The sequence below is a fragment of the Macrotis lagotis genome, chromosome 4 (assembly GCF_037893015.1).
Source record: "Macrotis lagotis isolate mMagLag1 chromosome 4, bilby.v1.9.chrom.fasta, whole genome shotgun sequence".
Lineage (NCBI taxonomy): Eukaryota > Metazoa > Chordata > Mammalia > Peramelemorphia > Peramelidae > Macrotis > Macrotis lagotis.
The window spans coordinates 117,254,080-117,269,004 of record NC_133661.1 but is presented as its reverse complement, the minus strand read 5'-3'; the positions used below and the strand labels follow the sequence as shown (position 1 = coordinate 117,269,004).

The window sequence follows — 14,925 nt, the reverse complement described above, 5'->3', positions numbered from 1 at the left end:
TGTGACATTGGACAAGTCACTTAACCCCATTGCCTTGCAAAAATCAAAAAGAAAAAAGAAAAAATACAAGATTCATATGTAATACACCTTACACATCCTAATAATACATTTTATTCTCTTAGCACTTGTCTTTCTCTGGTCCATTTAGCTAACCTGGAGTTTGGAAAACTTATCTTCATGAGTTCAAATGTGACTTCAGACATTTACTAGCTGTGTGACTCTGGGCAAGTTACTTGATGCTGTTTGCCTCAGTTTTCTAATCTATAAAATGAGTTGGAGAAGGAAATGAGAAACCACTTTAGTATCTTTGCCAAGAAACCCCAAATGGAATCACAAAGAGTTGGACAAAACTGTAACAACTATAATAAAATTCCCTATCTTTTCCCAAGTGGAGAATTAGGGTAGATAGGGAATTTTGGGGTAGTGAATTAAAATTAGAATCTCAACACTCTTCTCTGACCTCAGACATTTTTTTAGCTGTGTGACCCTGGGCAAATCACTTAACCAAGTTTGCTGCAACTTCCTCATCTGTAAAATGAGCTGGAGAAGGACATGTCAAACTGCTCCAGCATCTCTGACAACAAAACCCCAAAAGGGGTCATAAAGAGTTGGACACAACTGAAAAGACTAAACAATAACACTCTTCTTATTTGGGATTAATTTCTATTATTATCTTTTATCCTTTATATGCTTCCAAAATTTCTCATAACCTGGGGACACAGTTCTTCAGGCTATACAAAATAAAGTTGTTTGTATTGTGAGATGATCAACCCAAGATGGATGGAGCAGTTCAGTGATCAAGGACAATCCTGAGAAACCTATTATGTAAAATGTCACCCATGTCCAGAGGGAAAAAACTATGGAGTCTAAATGCAGAGCAAAGAATTCTATTTTCACTTTTTAAAATTTCTTTTTTTTTCCCTTTCTTTCTCATGATTTTTCTCCTTGGTTCCAATTTCTCTTTTATAACATGACTAATATGAAAATAAATTAAATATGTATGTGTATAACTATAATATTGTTCACTGCCAAGGGGAGGGTGGGTAAGGAAAGGAATGTGCTAGAAAAATGTGGAACTCAAAACCTTACAAAAAGAAGAATGCAGAAAATTATCTTTGTATGCAATTGGAAAAAATAAATAAAATTAGAATAATAAAAAATTTTGGAGTTTTTTTACCCCCAAAAAAAAACCAAAATGGGAAATACAGGATTTTTTTTCCCTTGGAAATTATAAGTAATTACCTTTGTCCATCTCAAGAAAACCTTTTTAATCTGTCATTTTCCTGTATTCTTAATGGAAAATGATTCATTTTATTATGTCTTCATATTATGAACATGTCCTTAGAATACAGAATGAAAAACTAGAATGTTATAGTTTGAAGGAACTAAATTTAGAAAATCAAGTTCACATCCCTCATTTTACAAATGAGGAAATAGTTATGTAATTATTCAAAAGTCAGAGTTATTTAATGGTGAAACAAAAGCCACAAGTCTAAAATAAAAGCCTCCAAATTCCCTTTCAAATGCTCTTCTTTCTTCCAATACTGTGATAATTTTGCACAAAACAACTATAACTGAGAAAACTGGAAGGATAACAAAATTTTAAATGTTATCTGACTTGACTATTTCTCCTTCCACAATTGTATCTTTTTTAATTATCCTAAATTCTGGGTGATTTCTCCCTCCAAAACTTTTGTGCTAAAGTATTTTTTAGACCAGATTAGGTATTTGTTCAGTATTTCAAATGCAAAATATGATTTGTTATTAAGACATTACCTTTCTTCTCAAGTGGGGCATTCTAGACCCCACCCACAGTGATGAAGTGATTCATCACTATCAATTCTCTAAACCCTTTGACTTTATAGAATTTTAGCATTTTCCTCTTGGTTAGCCAAACCAAAACCAATTCTAACTACCAAATTAGAAGTTACACAATGCTTTTCTTGTGGCTCCTTTGGAGACTTTCACTTGCATCCTTCCTATGTAAAACCTCAGTTTTCTGGTTATTCAACATGCCACTGTGATATATACAAATAGCAATTTTTCTAGATACCTGATAGTAAGTAGCAGAATGTACACTCCTACAATATGGGTATGCTATGGATACACTGAAAAGTTGGAACAGAAAGACCGTCAGCATGGTTCAAAATACATTGCACAGGTTATCATGAAAAAGTTAATGTGAGGGGGGGGAGCGTAAGAAGTAGAAATGTAGTGTTTTTACATCCTGGCTTGAAGTAAATAAATATTCCTTTAGAACTCATACCAACATTTCATTCAGAAAAGCAAAACTAGAATGGAGGACAGGCCAGACAAGGGGTGGGGTAAGGTAAAATGAAAGGCATAAACCCAGAGGCCTAGGCTCATACATATAATCAGATTTAGCATTTCCTAAACTTCACAATTATAGCTATCTGGAAATGCTTCAAAGAGAGGGAGAAAGGGGAAAGGAGACAGAGGGAGGGAAGGAAAGGGAGAAGAGAAGGGAAAGAGAGTGCAAGGGAAGAAAAGTGAAAGGAGGGAGGAAGGGAGAATAGAAGGGGAGAGAAAGGAAGAAAAGTGAAAAGGAGGGAGGAAGAGGAGGAAAGGTAGACAGGGAGAGGAGAATGGAAAGGAGGAAGGAAAAATGAGAGAAAGGAAGGATAAAGGATAGAAAGAGAAGAATGGAGGAAAAGGGAAAGGAGAGGAAGGAAGAGTGGCAGGGAGGAGTGGGAGAGGAAGGGGACAAGGAGGCTTGACCATCACCTGACCAGGTGTCCCCTTCTCTCCACCGCCCCCACCCTTCCACAGTCAAAAGCCCCAGGACTCGATCTCTGTGGGGTTTGTTCAATCCCCAATCCATACTCCCCCTCCCACCACAAACATTCTAGTGGGGGATCACGTGGGTAGATGGGATGAGGGGAGGGGGTGAGGCTGCAGTAGGGGTACTCGGTTGGAGGTTAAAAGTGGGGAAGGGGAGGGGTGAGCTAAGGGAGGAGACAGCAAAACAGGCAGGACCCTCCCCTAAACACACACCCCAGGGATGGGGGAGGGGTGGAAGACGTTGGCTTCCCCCAGAAGGAAGGTCAAGGCCATTCCCGGCTTGCGAGAGTCTTTGTGAAGGGTGTGAGCGGCGGCCCCTCTGGGCCCGGCCTCCCCGCACTCCAGGACACCCCGTTCCCCGACGGCTCCCCTCCTACCTGAGTAGCTTTGTGGAACTGCTTTTTCAGTCCGGACACAGACATCGTGGACCGGTCGTGGGGCCAGAGGGCGCCCGGCCCTCCTGGAGGAGGAGGGGCGCCGCTGGAGGACGGGGGGCCGGGGCCGGGGAGGACGCGACCCCGGGGCGGACGCCCAGGTCAGGCACCCCGCTGCTCTCGCCCGACCCCCCGCCTGTCACTGTCACGGCCACGGCCACACACTCTGGCTCCCCGGCAGGCACGCCAATGCAAACACCGCGTTCTGAAGCGTTCCGGGCCCCCATTGGCTAAACCGCAGCTGTATGTAAATGAGGCGGCCAAAGAAGGCCCGCGTTTCATTGTTGCGTGAACACGGGGAGGGGCGCCGGCGCCTAAAAGAGAGGCTCTGCGGAGGCCGGGGCCCCTTCTCCCGCTGCCTGGCGGGTCCTGTCGCCTGGTGTTTGCGGGCATTCACGCACCCTAAGTGGGAGTGGCCGTGGTGCCGGAGTTGCCTCGTCGTTCCTCCTTTCACTCCCGCCGCGGGACCTCAGCCCTTGGGGCTGGGGCGCGGTAGAACGTCAAGGGCGACCTAGACCAGGAGGGCCAAGTCCGGCCCTGAAGGACCGATACCCACCGGCGAGCTGCGCGTGAACTACGCGTTTGGGGGAGACCTCGGCTTCCTTCAGGCCAGTGGAACGCGGGAGCACGCTGCTGTTCTTCAACCCTGTTGCATCTTATCCTATGAATAGCTAGCACCTGTTTCCAACTACCATTATTTAGCCGGAAATACTTTCGGAGCAGGGGCGACCTTGGACTTGGAGATGGAAGTATCTGGGTATATGGAATTTCCCTAAGTCAAAAGGGATAGAATTGGGCATAAAATTTAAAAAATATATATTCTTTTTGAAGGTCCACAAAAATAGTCCACGGTAGTAAATATTTTTATTACATTTCGTTTTTCCACTTTAATTCTACAGCAAAAATGCCAAGAGATGTAACAGCTGAGCCCAAGCTCTCACTTGGCCAAACTAAGCTGAAAAAGGATCCCAAGTCTGGACCCCAGGATGAGTGATGGACGAGTGTGTCAGGAGGAAGCCTAAAGCTCTTCTTTTGAGACTCATGAACCTCCGGGGCTGCAGACTTTCTCCCAAACCATCAGTAGAGGGAGTTACCCATACCAACAAAATTACACATCCTTTAAGTTTTCATGTTCTTAAACTCATATTCAATATTTTCAAGGAAAATATCACCAGCGCAGTTCGCTTTTTTTCATATAATTCATTCATATGATTTGGAGAATGTTTTGTTTCTTAATCAAGGGACCTTGGAGTAAGAGCCAGCAGCATATGATTAAAAAAAAAAAAACCCTGTGCTTGGAATCAACATGGTTTTACATGAATCTTTACCGTTTACTTGCTTTGTGACCTTGGGTTAAATGAGGAGGTTGGACAGAATTGTCTCCAAGATCACTCCAATTCTAGGATTCTGTGATTCCACTGTTATCAGTATCCGGGGACAATTTATAGCTTTACAAGCTGTCTTTTTAAATTGGAGTGGTACCTTGAATCACTACGGGAGCATGATTTGAGGTCAGTATAACAAGGTGCTTTACAGAGCTTTGCATTGTTATATCATCAGGCTACATAGATGGCTTTCATGAATTTCCTTAAAACTGATTCGAGATTCTCTTGCTCCTCTTCCTGCCACCCTATGCTGTAAATGAAAACCTTATGATTCCCAATGTCAGAAATGGTTTTATAAACCTCTAGGGCATACATATCTAAAAGAATATTGGGAAAACATCAAATGTTGATGGTTGCTACTATATGCAAAGAGGCATCAAGAACCTTGTGTCCAAGTTCTTCAAAATCATAGTCATTTTCTCTGAATTCGTTTCAGAGCTGGAAAACTGCATATTCCCACCTAAATAACATGGAAGATTTGATTTACATCTACTTTCTCAAAATTCTTCAGTGGTTTCCCCACTGTATCAAATTCATCCTTAGTCTAAAATCCTCCACTGTGGCTCTCTGCTCCCTTCCTAGCCTTATTATTATATTATTTCCCCCTTTTCCCCAATATTTCCCTATTTTCCAAATGAAATTAATGACTAGCAGTTTCACTAGCCTGATTAAACCATTTCTACTGCTGTGCAGCTGCACAAGCCACCTTTTGTTTGTGGACTTAATTTGGAAGTAGGTAGATAATATATGTGTCTCTCTGTGTGTATAAAATATATTTATATATATATATAAATCTACATATATATGTATATATAATATGAAATTTATTTTGTACAATGTATCTCCTTGCAAAAGGACTGGCCCTGTTTGTTTTTCCAAATCAATCCAAAAGCATTAATACCTACTCTGTTACCAGGCTCCAGACTTCACCAAAGCTGCCAGGACATCCCATCAATAGTGCCATAGGAGCTAGTAGAAAGTCTCAACAGAGGGTTGATATGTAACCCTGATTATTTGACAAATATATCATCCTTGTTTCTAAAAATATTAAGACAACAAAAACCTAACTAAAAAAGACATTAAGTAACAATTCCCTATATTTACATAGTCTTTTTAAGATAGCCTTTTAATATGTAACACCTCTATATTGTCAAGTTATTTTATATTAATATGATATGTATAATGAATTTAATAATTTAATTTCTAGAGATACTTTTCATAGGCAGGTTCTGAACCTGGGAAACAGTGAAAACAAATTAGTGATTTATTTTAATCATGGTAGGTCCTGCCCTGAACTGTGTTTGTCTATCTTTTAAATGAAGCAGTATAAACTGTACTGTACAATAATAATAAAGGCCCAAAATTATCAGCTTAGCCATTCCCACAGGACTCCTACTTAGATAGTCACAAGTGATGACATTGTTGTATTGTTCTGTGTGGTGGGCTTGTCCTGGGAAGATCACTCAAGCCCCAAATGTGATTGTTCTATAATCCACCTTCCTTCTTATGATCATATATAAAATATCTGGCTCCACAACAGCGACTCCAAGGAATGGATAATCCTATGATTTGCAAATTGGTTCCTTTCAAAAAAAGAAAGAAAGAAAAATACTATCTGCTTAAGGCAATCATCTCTTGCCTTTTCTGTCAAGCCCAGGTTAAAGAATGCTCACTAAAAACTCGGTCAGCAATATTATCTCACTTGATCTTCAAAACTAGGAAGGGTGAATTTGAATGAATGAGCTAAAAATGGCTCATCTGAAGAATTTAGGTACCTTTTCTAATTAGGCAATATAGGACACTATCTACAGACTTTGTGGGGGGTATTTTAAGACTTTCTCCAATTACTTCTTAAACTTTAAACATAATTACACACTTTTTTTTTAGGATTTTTCAAGGCAAATGGGGTTGAGTGGCTTGCGCAAGGCCACACAGCTAGGTAATTATTAAATGTCTGAGGTCGGATTTGAACCTGGGTACTCCTGACTCCAGGGCCAGTGCTCTATTCACTGCACCACCTAGCTGCCCCTTATCACACACTTTTAAAACAAGAGAAAATACCTTAAGGGATAATGGGATCCAGTTCTCATTTTATAGATGAGGAAACTGAGGTGTAGAAAGATCAAGCAATTTACTCATGGTATCCTAATAGTCAGCAAATTAGGGAACTAGATCTAGAACTCAGGTGGGAGAACTGGAACTCTGAGATTATGCTGGAAATTTCAACTCCAGAGAAGGTTTAAGATGAGTAACTAAAGAAGAAAGAACCTGAAAATGAGCACTCCACACAGCTTCATGGCCATTGAAACAAATTGTTCTCATTTGACGATTGCACCTGGGGAAGTCTTCACATACTTGGGGTAGATGTTACCTTAGTTCACTGGTGGGTTTGAGACCACTCAACCTGGTTTAGCCCATCTGCCCAGATGATTTATTAAGGTATGACTGCTGCTTCTTGGAACCACAGGTGAGAATTAGGTGCCAGATGGATCCCAAGCTAGTCCTCCTTGAGGACATACTCAATTTGGGGAGGGAGAGCCCCATCTTTTCCCTCCCTCCACACAACACAAACCCACAGTGAACAGAACATGTTTTTTTTTAATTATAAAAACCAATATTTGACAAGCAATTCAACAAGCATTTATTAATTACCAGCAATGGTCCAGGCACTGACTGAACTGAGGTAATGGGAATGAATACAGCCAAAAAAATGAACTAAATTCTATTCTCAAGAAGTTTGCATTCTGTTAGGGAAGACAACCTATACATATTTAAGTGGATCCAAGTCAAGTCAGCAAGCATTTATTAAATGCCAACTGTGTGCCAGTTGAGGCAGTAGGTGGCAATGTAGATGAATGCTGGGCCTAGAATCAGGAAGACAGTTCAAATCCAGCCTCAGACGTGTACTGGGCAAGTTACCCTTGTTTGCCTCAGTTTCCTCCTCTGTAAAATGAACTGGAGAAGGAAAATGGCAAAAAGCCCTAACAACCATTCCTAGCTCATTTTACAATGAGAAAACCAAGGTAATCAGAGTTCAGTGACTTATCCAGTGACTTATTACAGCAGATAAGTGTCTGAGTTCAGATTTGAACTCAGATGATTTTTCCTGACTTTGGGACTAGAATTCTATCCACTAGCTGTCCTAGGAAATATCTTAGTTTAACTCAAAAATCTCATTTTTCATCTGGTTTGAACTACTCTGAGACTCCTCTCATGTCTGAAGCTCATTTTTGGGAAAACCTCTTCATACTTAAGATATTATCCACCTTAAGTGTGACTGATGAGTAAAACCATAAATTACTAAAATCTTGGAACAATTCATTTCTCCAAAGACTTGTACTAATTTAGTACTCTTTCTACTCCCCTTTTCCCTTTCTCATTTTTCTTTTGTATATTGTCTTTTCCTATCATGTATTGTCTTTCCCCGTTAGATAGTAAACTCCTCAAGGGCAGGATCTGTCATATACATATATATATATATATATATATATATATATATATATATATATATAAAATCTGTATAATAATAGCACCTCCCTCCTAAAGCACAACTTAAAAAGCACACTTTTATGGATTATCTATTGATGTAAGATTCTTTCTTAGACACTATTGCAGGATACCAGGATACACAGTTTAATGGGAAGGAGTATATGTGCTAAGCTCTTATAACTTCCCACATGATAAATAATGATTATAGATGTCTGGATTATATATGTCTGGAGGGATAAACAAGGTAGGAAGTAAGCATGATATTTTGATGGATCTGTGAGTGCTCCTTCCAACAGTGCAAACCAAAACGATTTATGTTTTCCCAAGAATAAAGAAGCACTGGATCCAAATTGGCAGTAGAAACTGGCTCATTCACTTGAATTTTCTCCCATCTTTGTCACTGAAAGAGCTCAATAGCTTAGTCTGATCTAAATTAAAAATGGCATTTCTTCCTTTTTCTAAAAGATTGGCTTTGGCACATTAAACCTTTTAGTGAAATGCCCAAGATGATTGCCCCTCCCCTCACTATCAAAGATAGTAAATTTTATTTTTATCATATTTTTCAGCAAAATCTTCCCTATTTCGGAAAGTTGAATAACTCTCAAGAAAGTAACTTAGGTGGTATCCAGCCAAGTATTTAAGGATATATAGTAAATGTTAATATAATGTGTCCAGTATTTTTACAAATCAAACATTTAAAAAAATTCTTGCTCATCATTGATAGGCATATACACATACCTGGATCTGATAGGAATTTTAAAGCAAGGATATTATTTTGCTTTTATTGTAACTTAATAGGCCTTTCAGGAACTCCGTGTTTGAACATCTGGAAAACATGTCTGCTGATCAATGAGGTAACAGAAAAGACATGATGAGTTACAGATGTTGAATATGGCAATTTTCCTTGGACCCAGTGGATCACAAATGGGAGCATATAGACTTTTTTGTACTTGTTGGTTTATATGAAGCAAATAATCGTTTGGTCGATTCAATTAAGTGGATAGAAATTCTTTTCATTTCAAATGCTGAGGAAAATCTTAGCTCCACTAAATTCTTGAGAAATGAGACCTAGATGAGAGATGATTGTAAAAGAGTTTGCCACTGCATATCAGGTAGGACAATTACCTGCATGTCTACCAATGCATGATTCTGCTATTCAATACTCCAGAAATACTAATGTCCAATTATGAGTCTATATCCTCTAATGAACCTGTAATAAAATTGTTACAGATATCCTTGTTTCTTCCCAAATGTTTTCGCACTGCAAAGAACTGCATATACAAAGAGGAGAAGCTAGGTTGTGAGTAAACTGCTAATACCATCTTCTGGTGTTATCAGAATTCTTAAAACTTTATGAAACACATCAGTCACCAGTTCTTTCTTTTATTTATATTCTGTAAACAACCTCTGACCAGGAAATTGATGATATAGACTACTTATTTGTATGTTAAGGAAACCATCACCAAATGTTTGGATAGAGGGGGACAGTTTACCTGACTAGCAGCTGCGTGCCAGCTTTAAGAGTCTATGAGTGGGGCAGCTAGGTGATTCAGTGGATAGAGCACTGGCCCTGGAGTCAGGAGTTCCTGAGTTCAAATCAGACCTCAGACATTTAATAATTACCCAGCTGTATGGCCTTAGGCAAGCCACTTAACCCCATTTGCCTTGTAAAAACCTAAAAAGAATGATTCTCTGAGATAGGACAGCTGGGTGGCACAGTGAATAGAACACTGGCCCTGGAGTCAGGGGAGCTTGAGTTCAAATCCAACCTCAGACACTTAATAATTGCCTAGCTGTGTGACCTTGACTTAACCCAATTGCCTCAAATTAAAAAAAAAGAAAAAAGAATCTATGAAGTATATAATCTATATAGCACATTGCTTGCTTTCTCAGGAAAGGGTCAGGGGAGGGAAGGAGGGAGAGAACTGGAATTCAAAATTTTTAAAAATTGAATGTTAAAGATTGGTTTTAATTTAATTGGAAAAAATAAAGTAAAAATAGGTAAATAATAAAAAAAAAGAATCTATGAAGGATTCAGTCCATGTGGATTCAATCCATTCAAACCAAGGGGTCTACTTTTCATTCCAAGAAATTTGTAAAGGTCTGTTATATAAACATAACTTTAAATCTAATTGATTGCAGAAAAGAATCCCTAGAACATTCCTAATAAATGGTTGCCTTCTTGTTTGAACAGCTCTAACAAGGGGGATTTGCTATTCTCCTAAGGCAGCAAATTTTACTTTAACATTTGCTTTTCCCTGAGAGCGAGCCTACAGTTGCCTTTTGCAATTTTGATCCACTTCCTCTGGTTCTGCATTCTGTGAGGCCATACAGAGCAAATTCAAAATCTTTTTCACAGAAAGAGGGCTATTTTATAATTGTGGTATTATTTCCTTGTTTTTGACAATTTATCTGCCACTTAAAACTGTAGTATTCAAAATTGAAAATTACTTGCATTGCAATTATCTACAAGTAGAACAGGTTGAATTGAATAACCTCTGTGTTCCATCTAGTTCTATAAATATGATTATTAATATACATGTGACCTCAATTACCTTAATAAGGTTATTAATTTTCTGTTACTGAGTCATAGAATAAAGAAATTAAGGTTAAGTTTGGACACCTGATTAAAGTTCTGTGCATTCATGAGATGATGGAGGCTATTTTGGTTTATGGCCTACCTCCCACTTTGACCACAAACAAAAAAGGTAGTTCCTTTGGTTATTCCCTGCCCCCCCCCAATGTTGTTGAACTATAACTCTTGTGGGCATTTAAACCATAAAACAATGCACCATGCTATAACACCCAAAGCAGGAAAGGTCAGTACAATGATCAGTAAGAAAGTAAAAGTAGATTTTGTTCTATTATCCCTGAATGTATAATCATATATACTGGCTGATGCTGATAATTATGATTTCTAAGTCTCTTTGTAGCTTTAACATTATATGACCATTGTTAACTTATCAATTATTGTACTGTACTAGGACTTTGGGATACAAAGACAGAAATGAAGTCTCTGTCCTCAAGCAGCTTAAATTCTATTTGGGTCTCTCTAATCATTGCCTCTTATCTTTTCACCTCTCTCTTACTGCCTCTTCTTAAACCTATTCTTTTTTTTTAAATAGTATTTTATTTTTCCCAAATACATGTAAAGATAGTTTTCAGTATTTATTTGTTTTTTTAATAGGAAATGACCATGTTGTGATTTTATTTTATTTTTTAGGTTTTTTGCAAAGCAAATGGGGTTAAGTGGCTTGCCCAAGGCCACACAGCTAGGTAATTATTAAGTGTCTGAGACCGGATTTGAACTTAGGTACTCCTGACTCCAGGGCTGGTGCTCTATTCGCTGAGCCACCTAGCCACCCCTCAGTATTTATTTTTATAAGAGTTTTCAGTATTTATTTTTATAAGACTTTGAGCATTTCAAATTTTTCTCCCTTCCTTTTTTCCCTGTCCCTTCCCTAAGACAACAAGTAATAGAACACAGGTTATTATCTGTATAATCATTTTAAACATATTTCCATATCAATCATATTGTGAAAGATTCAGACTAAAAGGGGAAAAAACACAAGGAAGCAAAAAACAAAAAAAAAGTGAAACTAATAAGCTTTGTTCTTCATTCAGACCCCATAGTTTTTCCTCTGGATATAATTATCATTTTCCATTTTTGAGTCTTTTGGAACTGTCTTGGATCATTATATTGCTGACCTAAACCTATTCTTATTGCTCACCAGAAATTCTGGTCCCTTCTTTTCTAGTTCATCACACAAGCTCTGGCCTCACTACCTTTCCTTATTGTCTTGACTGTTTTGTTGACTATTCAGCATATACATTCTCCTCCACTCTTGAATCTCCTCTTGCCTTCTCCTATCACCCACCACTCATGTGTTGGCAAATTTCAACCCTAATATCCCCTCTCTCCACTCCTATTGTTATGCTGTAGAACAATGCTAGAGAAAGGATCATCAATTTAGAACTAGAAGGGATCTTAGAGGCTGCTGAGACAAATTCCTTCATTTTGCAGATAAGAAGAATGAAACTCAGGTAAGATTTGCCTGGAATTGCACAATCATAAGTGTCTTGAGACAAGATTCAAACCCAGGCCATTATGACCTTGAGTTCATTGCTCTCTATTGATGCAACTGGGTCCACTAAAAAATTATGTAAAACCTAAACTAGGTCCACACTGATATGCGATGAGGCAATTCCTCTTTTATTGACTAACATTCTCTCAAAAATGACTATTCCAGGCTCTCTTTTTTCTTCAAATCCCTTTTAGCTCTCTCTGTCTTTCTCTGTATCTCTATCTCTGATTCTTTTTTCTCTGTCTCTGTGTGTGTGTGTATGTCTGTGTGTCTCTTTCTGAATGTATGTTTCTCACTCTTTCCCTTTACTCTTCTCCTCTTCTCTCTTCTCCCTCCCCACCAAGAAAACTATCCTATATTAATGAGAAAATTGAGGTCATCTAATATGCAATGATTATGCTTACTTTATTGATAGTACACAACACAGGACTCTGCTTCTCCCCACTACTACAAGGGGACCTCTAGGGAATGACTGTAATTGGGCTTTGAGATATCACCAGTATTGGGGAATATTTTAGGGATATGGGCTTCCCCAGCGATGGAAATCCTCTTTGGCTGTGGGTAAAAATCCGCAGCTCTCTATTTGACACCTTGGAGGCCATCTTAAGTTGTCCTATTGAGTCATGAGTTTGACAAAATGGTCGTTGGTTTCAATACCAGCAGTAGTAGTTGTCTTTGGGTATCAAAGTAGGACATGACATTAGGGAAGTAATGTCATAACTTGAACATAAGATTGATTAAAGTAAGGAAGCATTGTACATTCTCATTATCTCATGTGAACACAAGGACGTGACATGGTAAGATCAGGATCAATGGGAGTTCTTGACTTTTCAGAGTCATGTCTTTTCCCTCAAGGTAGAAGAGTAAATGTTGCTGTTAAAGTCACAAGATACAACCTGGTCCTCTGTGTAGCCCTTTAAAGGTCCTTCTGAACTGTTTACCAATTACTTGTTCTTTGTTCCATCTTCTGGGGAAGAAGTGGCTCTTCAACTTGAGTGTTTAATCACTTTATCTGTGGTATTTTTTTCAGGTAGAAGGGAAATTCCACAATAGATACATTAGGAGTAGGAATGCAGAAGGGCATGCCAATGAGCTATCTATTCAGCTCAGAGATGACTTTACTCATAGCCTTAGTGGTTCCAGCAGAATCACGGTGCTGCCTATCCCACCTTGACTTGCCAGAGGGGCTATCTTCTGTGTTTGCTTAGCAAGAGCAACTTGAATTATGGACATGAGTCCTTCTACAATACAAAGTTGTCATGACCTTGACCAGAGGTAGTGCAAGAATCATTCCTGACAATATAAAGGGAATTATCATATTTCTCTTCATGTGGGGGCATTGGTAGACAGAACAGAAACAATAATACACTTATCGTTATTCTTCAAGTGAACCCTGATCCCTTAGGTGGTAAAGACAACACTTGATTCTATTACCTGCTTGGTCCAGCATCTTCCTATTTAACATTGGTTCAATTATAATTCTAGAAGACAGTAATGGCTTTTCCATTGATCAAAAACTTGCCATTCTCAGTCTTAACAGCAGCACTGAACATGCCATGGATGACATCATATTGGAACATAACTATGGAGTTAAGGTCAATGAAGGGATTGTGGTTAGCTATGACAGTCACTCTGTTTAAGGTGAATGTAGTCACCAAGTACACAAAGTAACCATATCCTTTTGACCATCTTGTCTCAAGGCTATGACTGAAGCAGTGGATCCTGGTGTCAATCTTGGAAAAAATAGCTAAGAGCAACCATATCTCTTTGATTCACTTGATCCCTACACAGAGCTGTCTATGGGAAACATTTAAGAGGATTTCCCATCTCCTATACAGGTATTCAAGGTATCAATACTTATCTCAGTAAACCTTTATCCCTCCCACAGAAGATGTATAACAAGCTTACAGTAACCCCTAGGTAATTAATAAAATTATCTTTTCTCTGTGATCAGTCCCATCTCCTTCTAGACCCTTATACATTTCCTCAGTTTATATGATGTGGTTTGAAGGGAAGAGAAATTTCCCTTGGAAAAGAAATTAACAAAGTTGCTAAACCTATCTACCCTCAACTCAAAAAAAGTTATACTTTCATACCAGATTACTAAGTAGGGTCTAACTCTATAGTACTATCCTTAGAGAATGGGCTCTCTTGGCAAGCAAATGGACTTGCATTTGCTGAATGGGCAACCCCTTTCCCATCAGACTTGCACTGAGAGAATAACTCACAGCAATAGCAGAGAGCATAGTCCAGATCTTCTACTCTTCCGTTTTGTTGCTTAGTCCTACCTTCAGGAGTCATGTGCACTTGATCTAGCCCAAGAGGTTAGTGCTGCCCAGGAACTTCCCTTCTCTCTTTAGAAGTCTAGGTTCCAGAACTCTTTAGGAACCTCATCATTGTCCAGAAAATTCCCCTTCCTTTATCCAGGATTCTGGGGTTCAGGAGCTCTTAGTTCAAGTGAATAAAAGTAAGAACAACTCAAATTCTTCTGTTTGAAGGAAGCCATTAGCAGTCGCTGGGATCCAGATATGCCCTTGACTCTGCTGCTTTCCACATCTGGAAAGAAGAGGACAAGGGGAAGGAAATGAAAAAGCTTGCCTGCAAAAGATTCCCTTTTATAGGTTCAACAGAAGGAAGTGACTCCAATTTGCAACTGTCAGAGCCAACCAGCTCATACCCAATGAGAGTGATGTTTCTATATTATTAAGATTGGTAATTGGCTGATAGGCA

At 38.9% G+C, this 14,925-nt stretch overlaps 1 protein-coding gene across 5 annotated transcripts in view; it reads right to left on the bottom strand.

Moving 5' to 3' along the window:
• The window catches only part of SH3GL3 (SH3 domain containing GRB2 like 3, endophilin A3), a 161,613-nt gene extending 147,074 nt beyond the window's left edge, over positions 1-14,539 (bottom strand). For 4 of the 5 annotated variants that reach the window (XM_074233978.1, XM_074233980.1, XM_074233975.1 and 1 more), the window contains exon 1: positions 3,180-3,399. Coding sequence is in view for 4 of the 5 variants with exons in the window: in XM_074233980.1 (XP_074090081.1) it covers positions 3,180-3,224 (45 nt within the window). In the remaining variant the exon portion in view is untranslated. Of the gene's footprint in view, positions 1-3,179; positions 3,400-14,423 lie in introns of those variants that run through there. The other variant, XM_074233976.1, reaches the window with a different exon arrangement.
• Between the last annotated feature and the right edge of the window lie 386 nt (positions 14,540-14,925).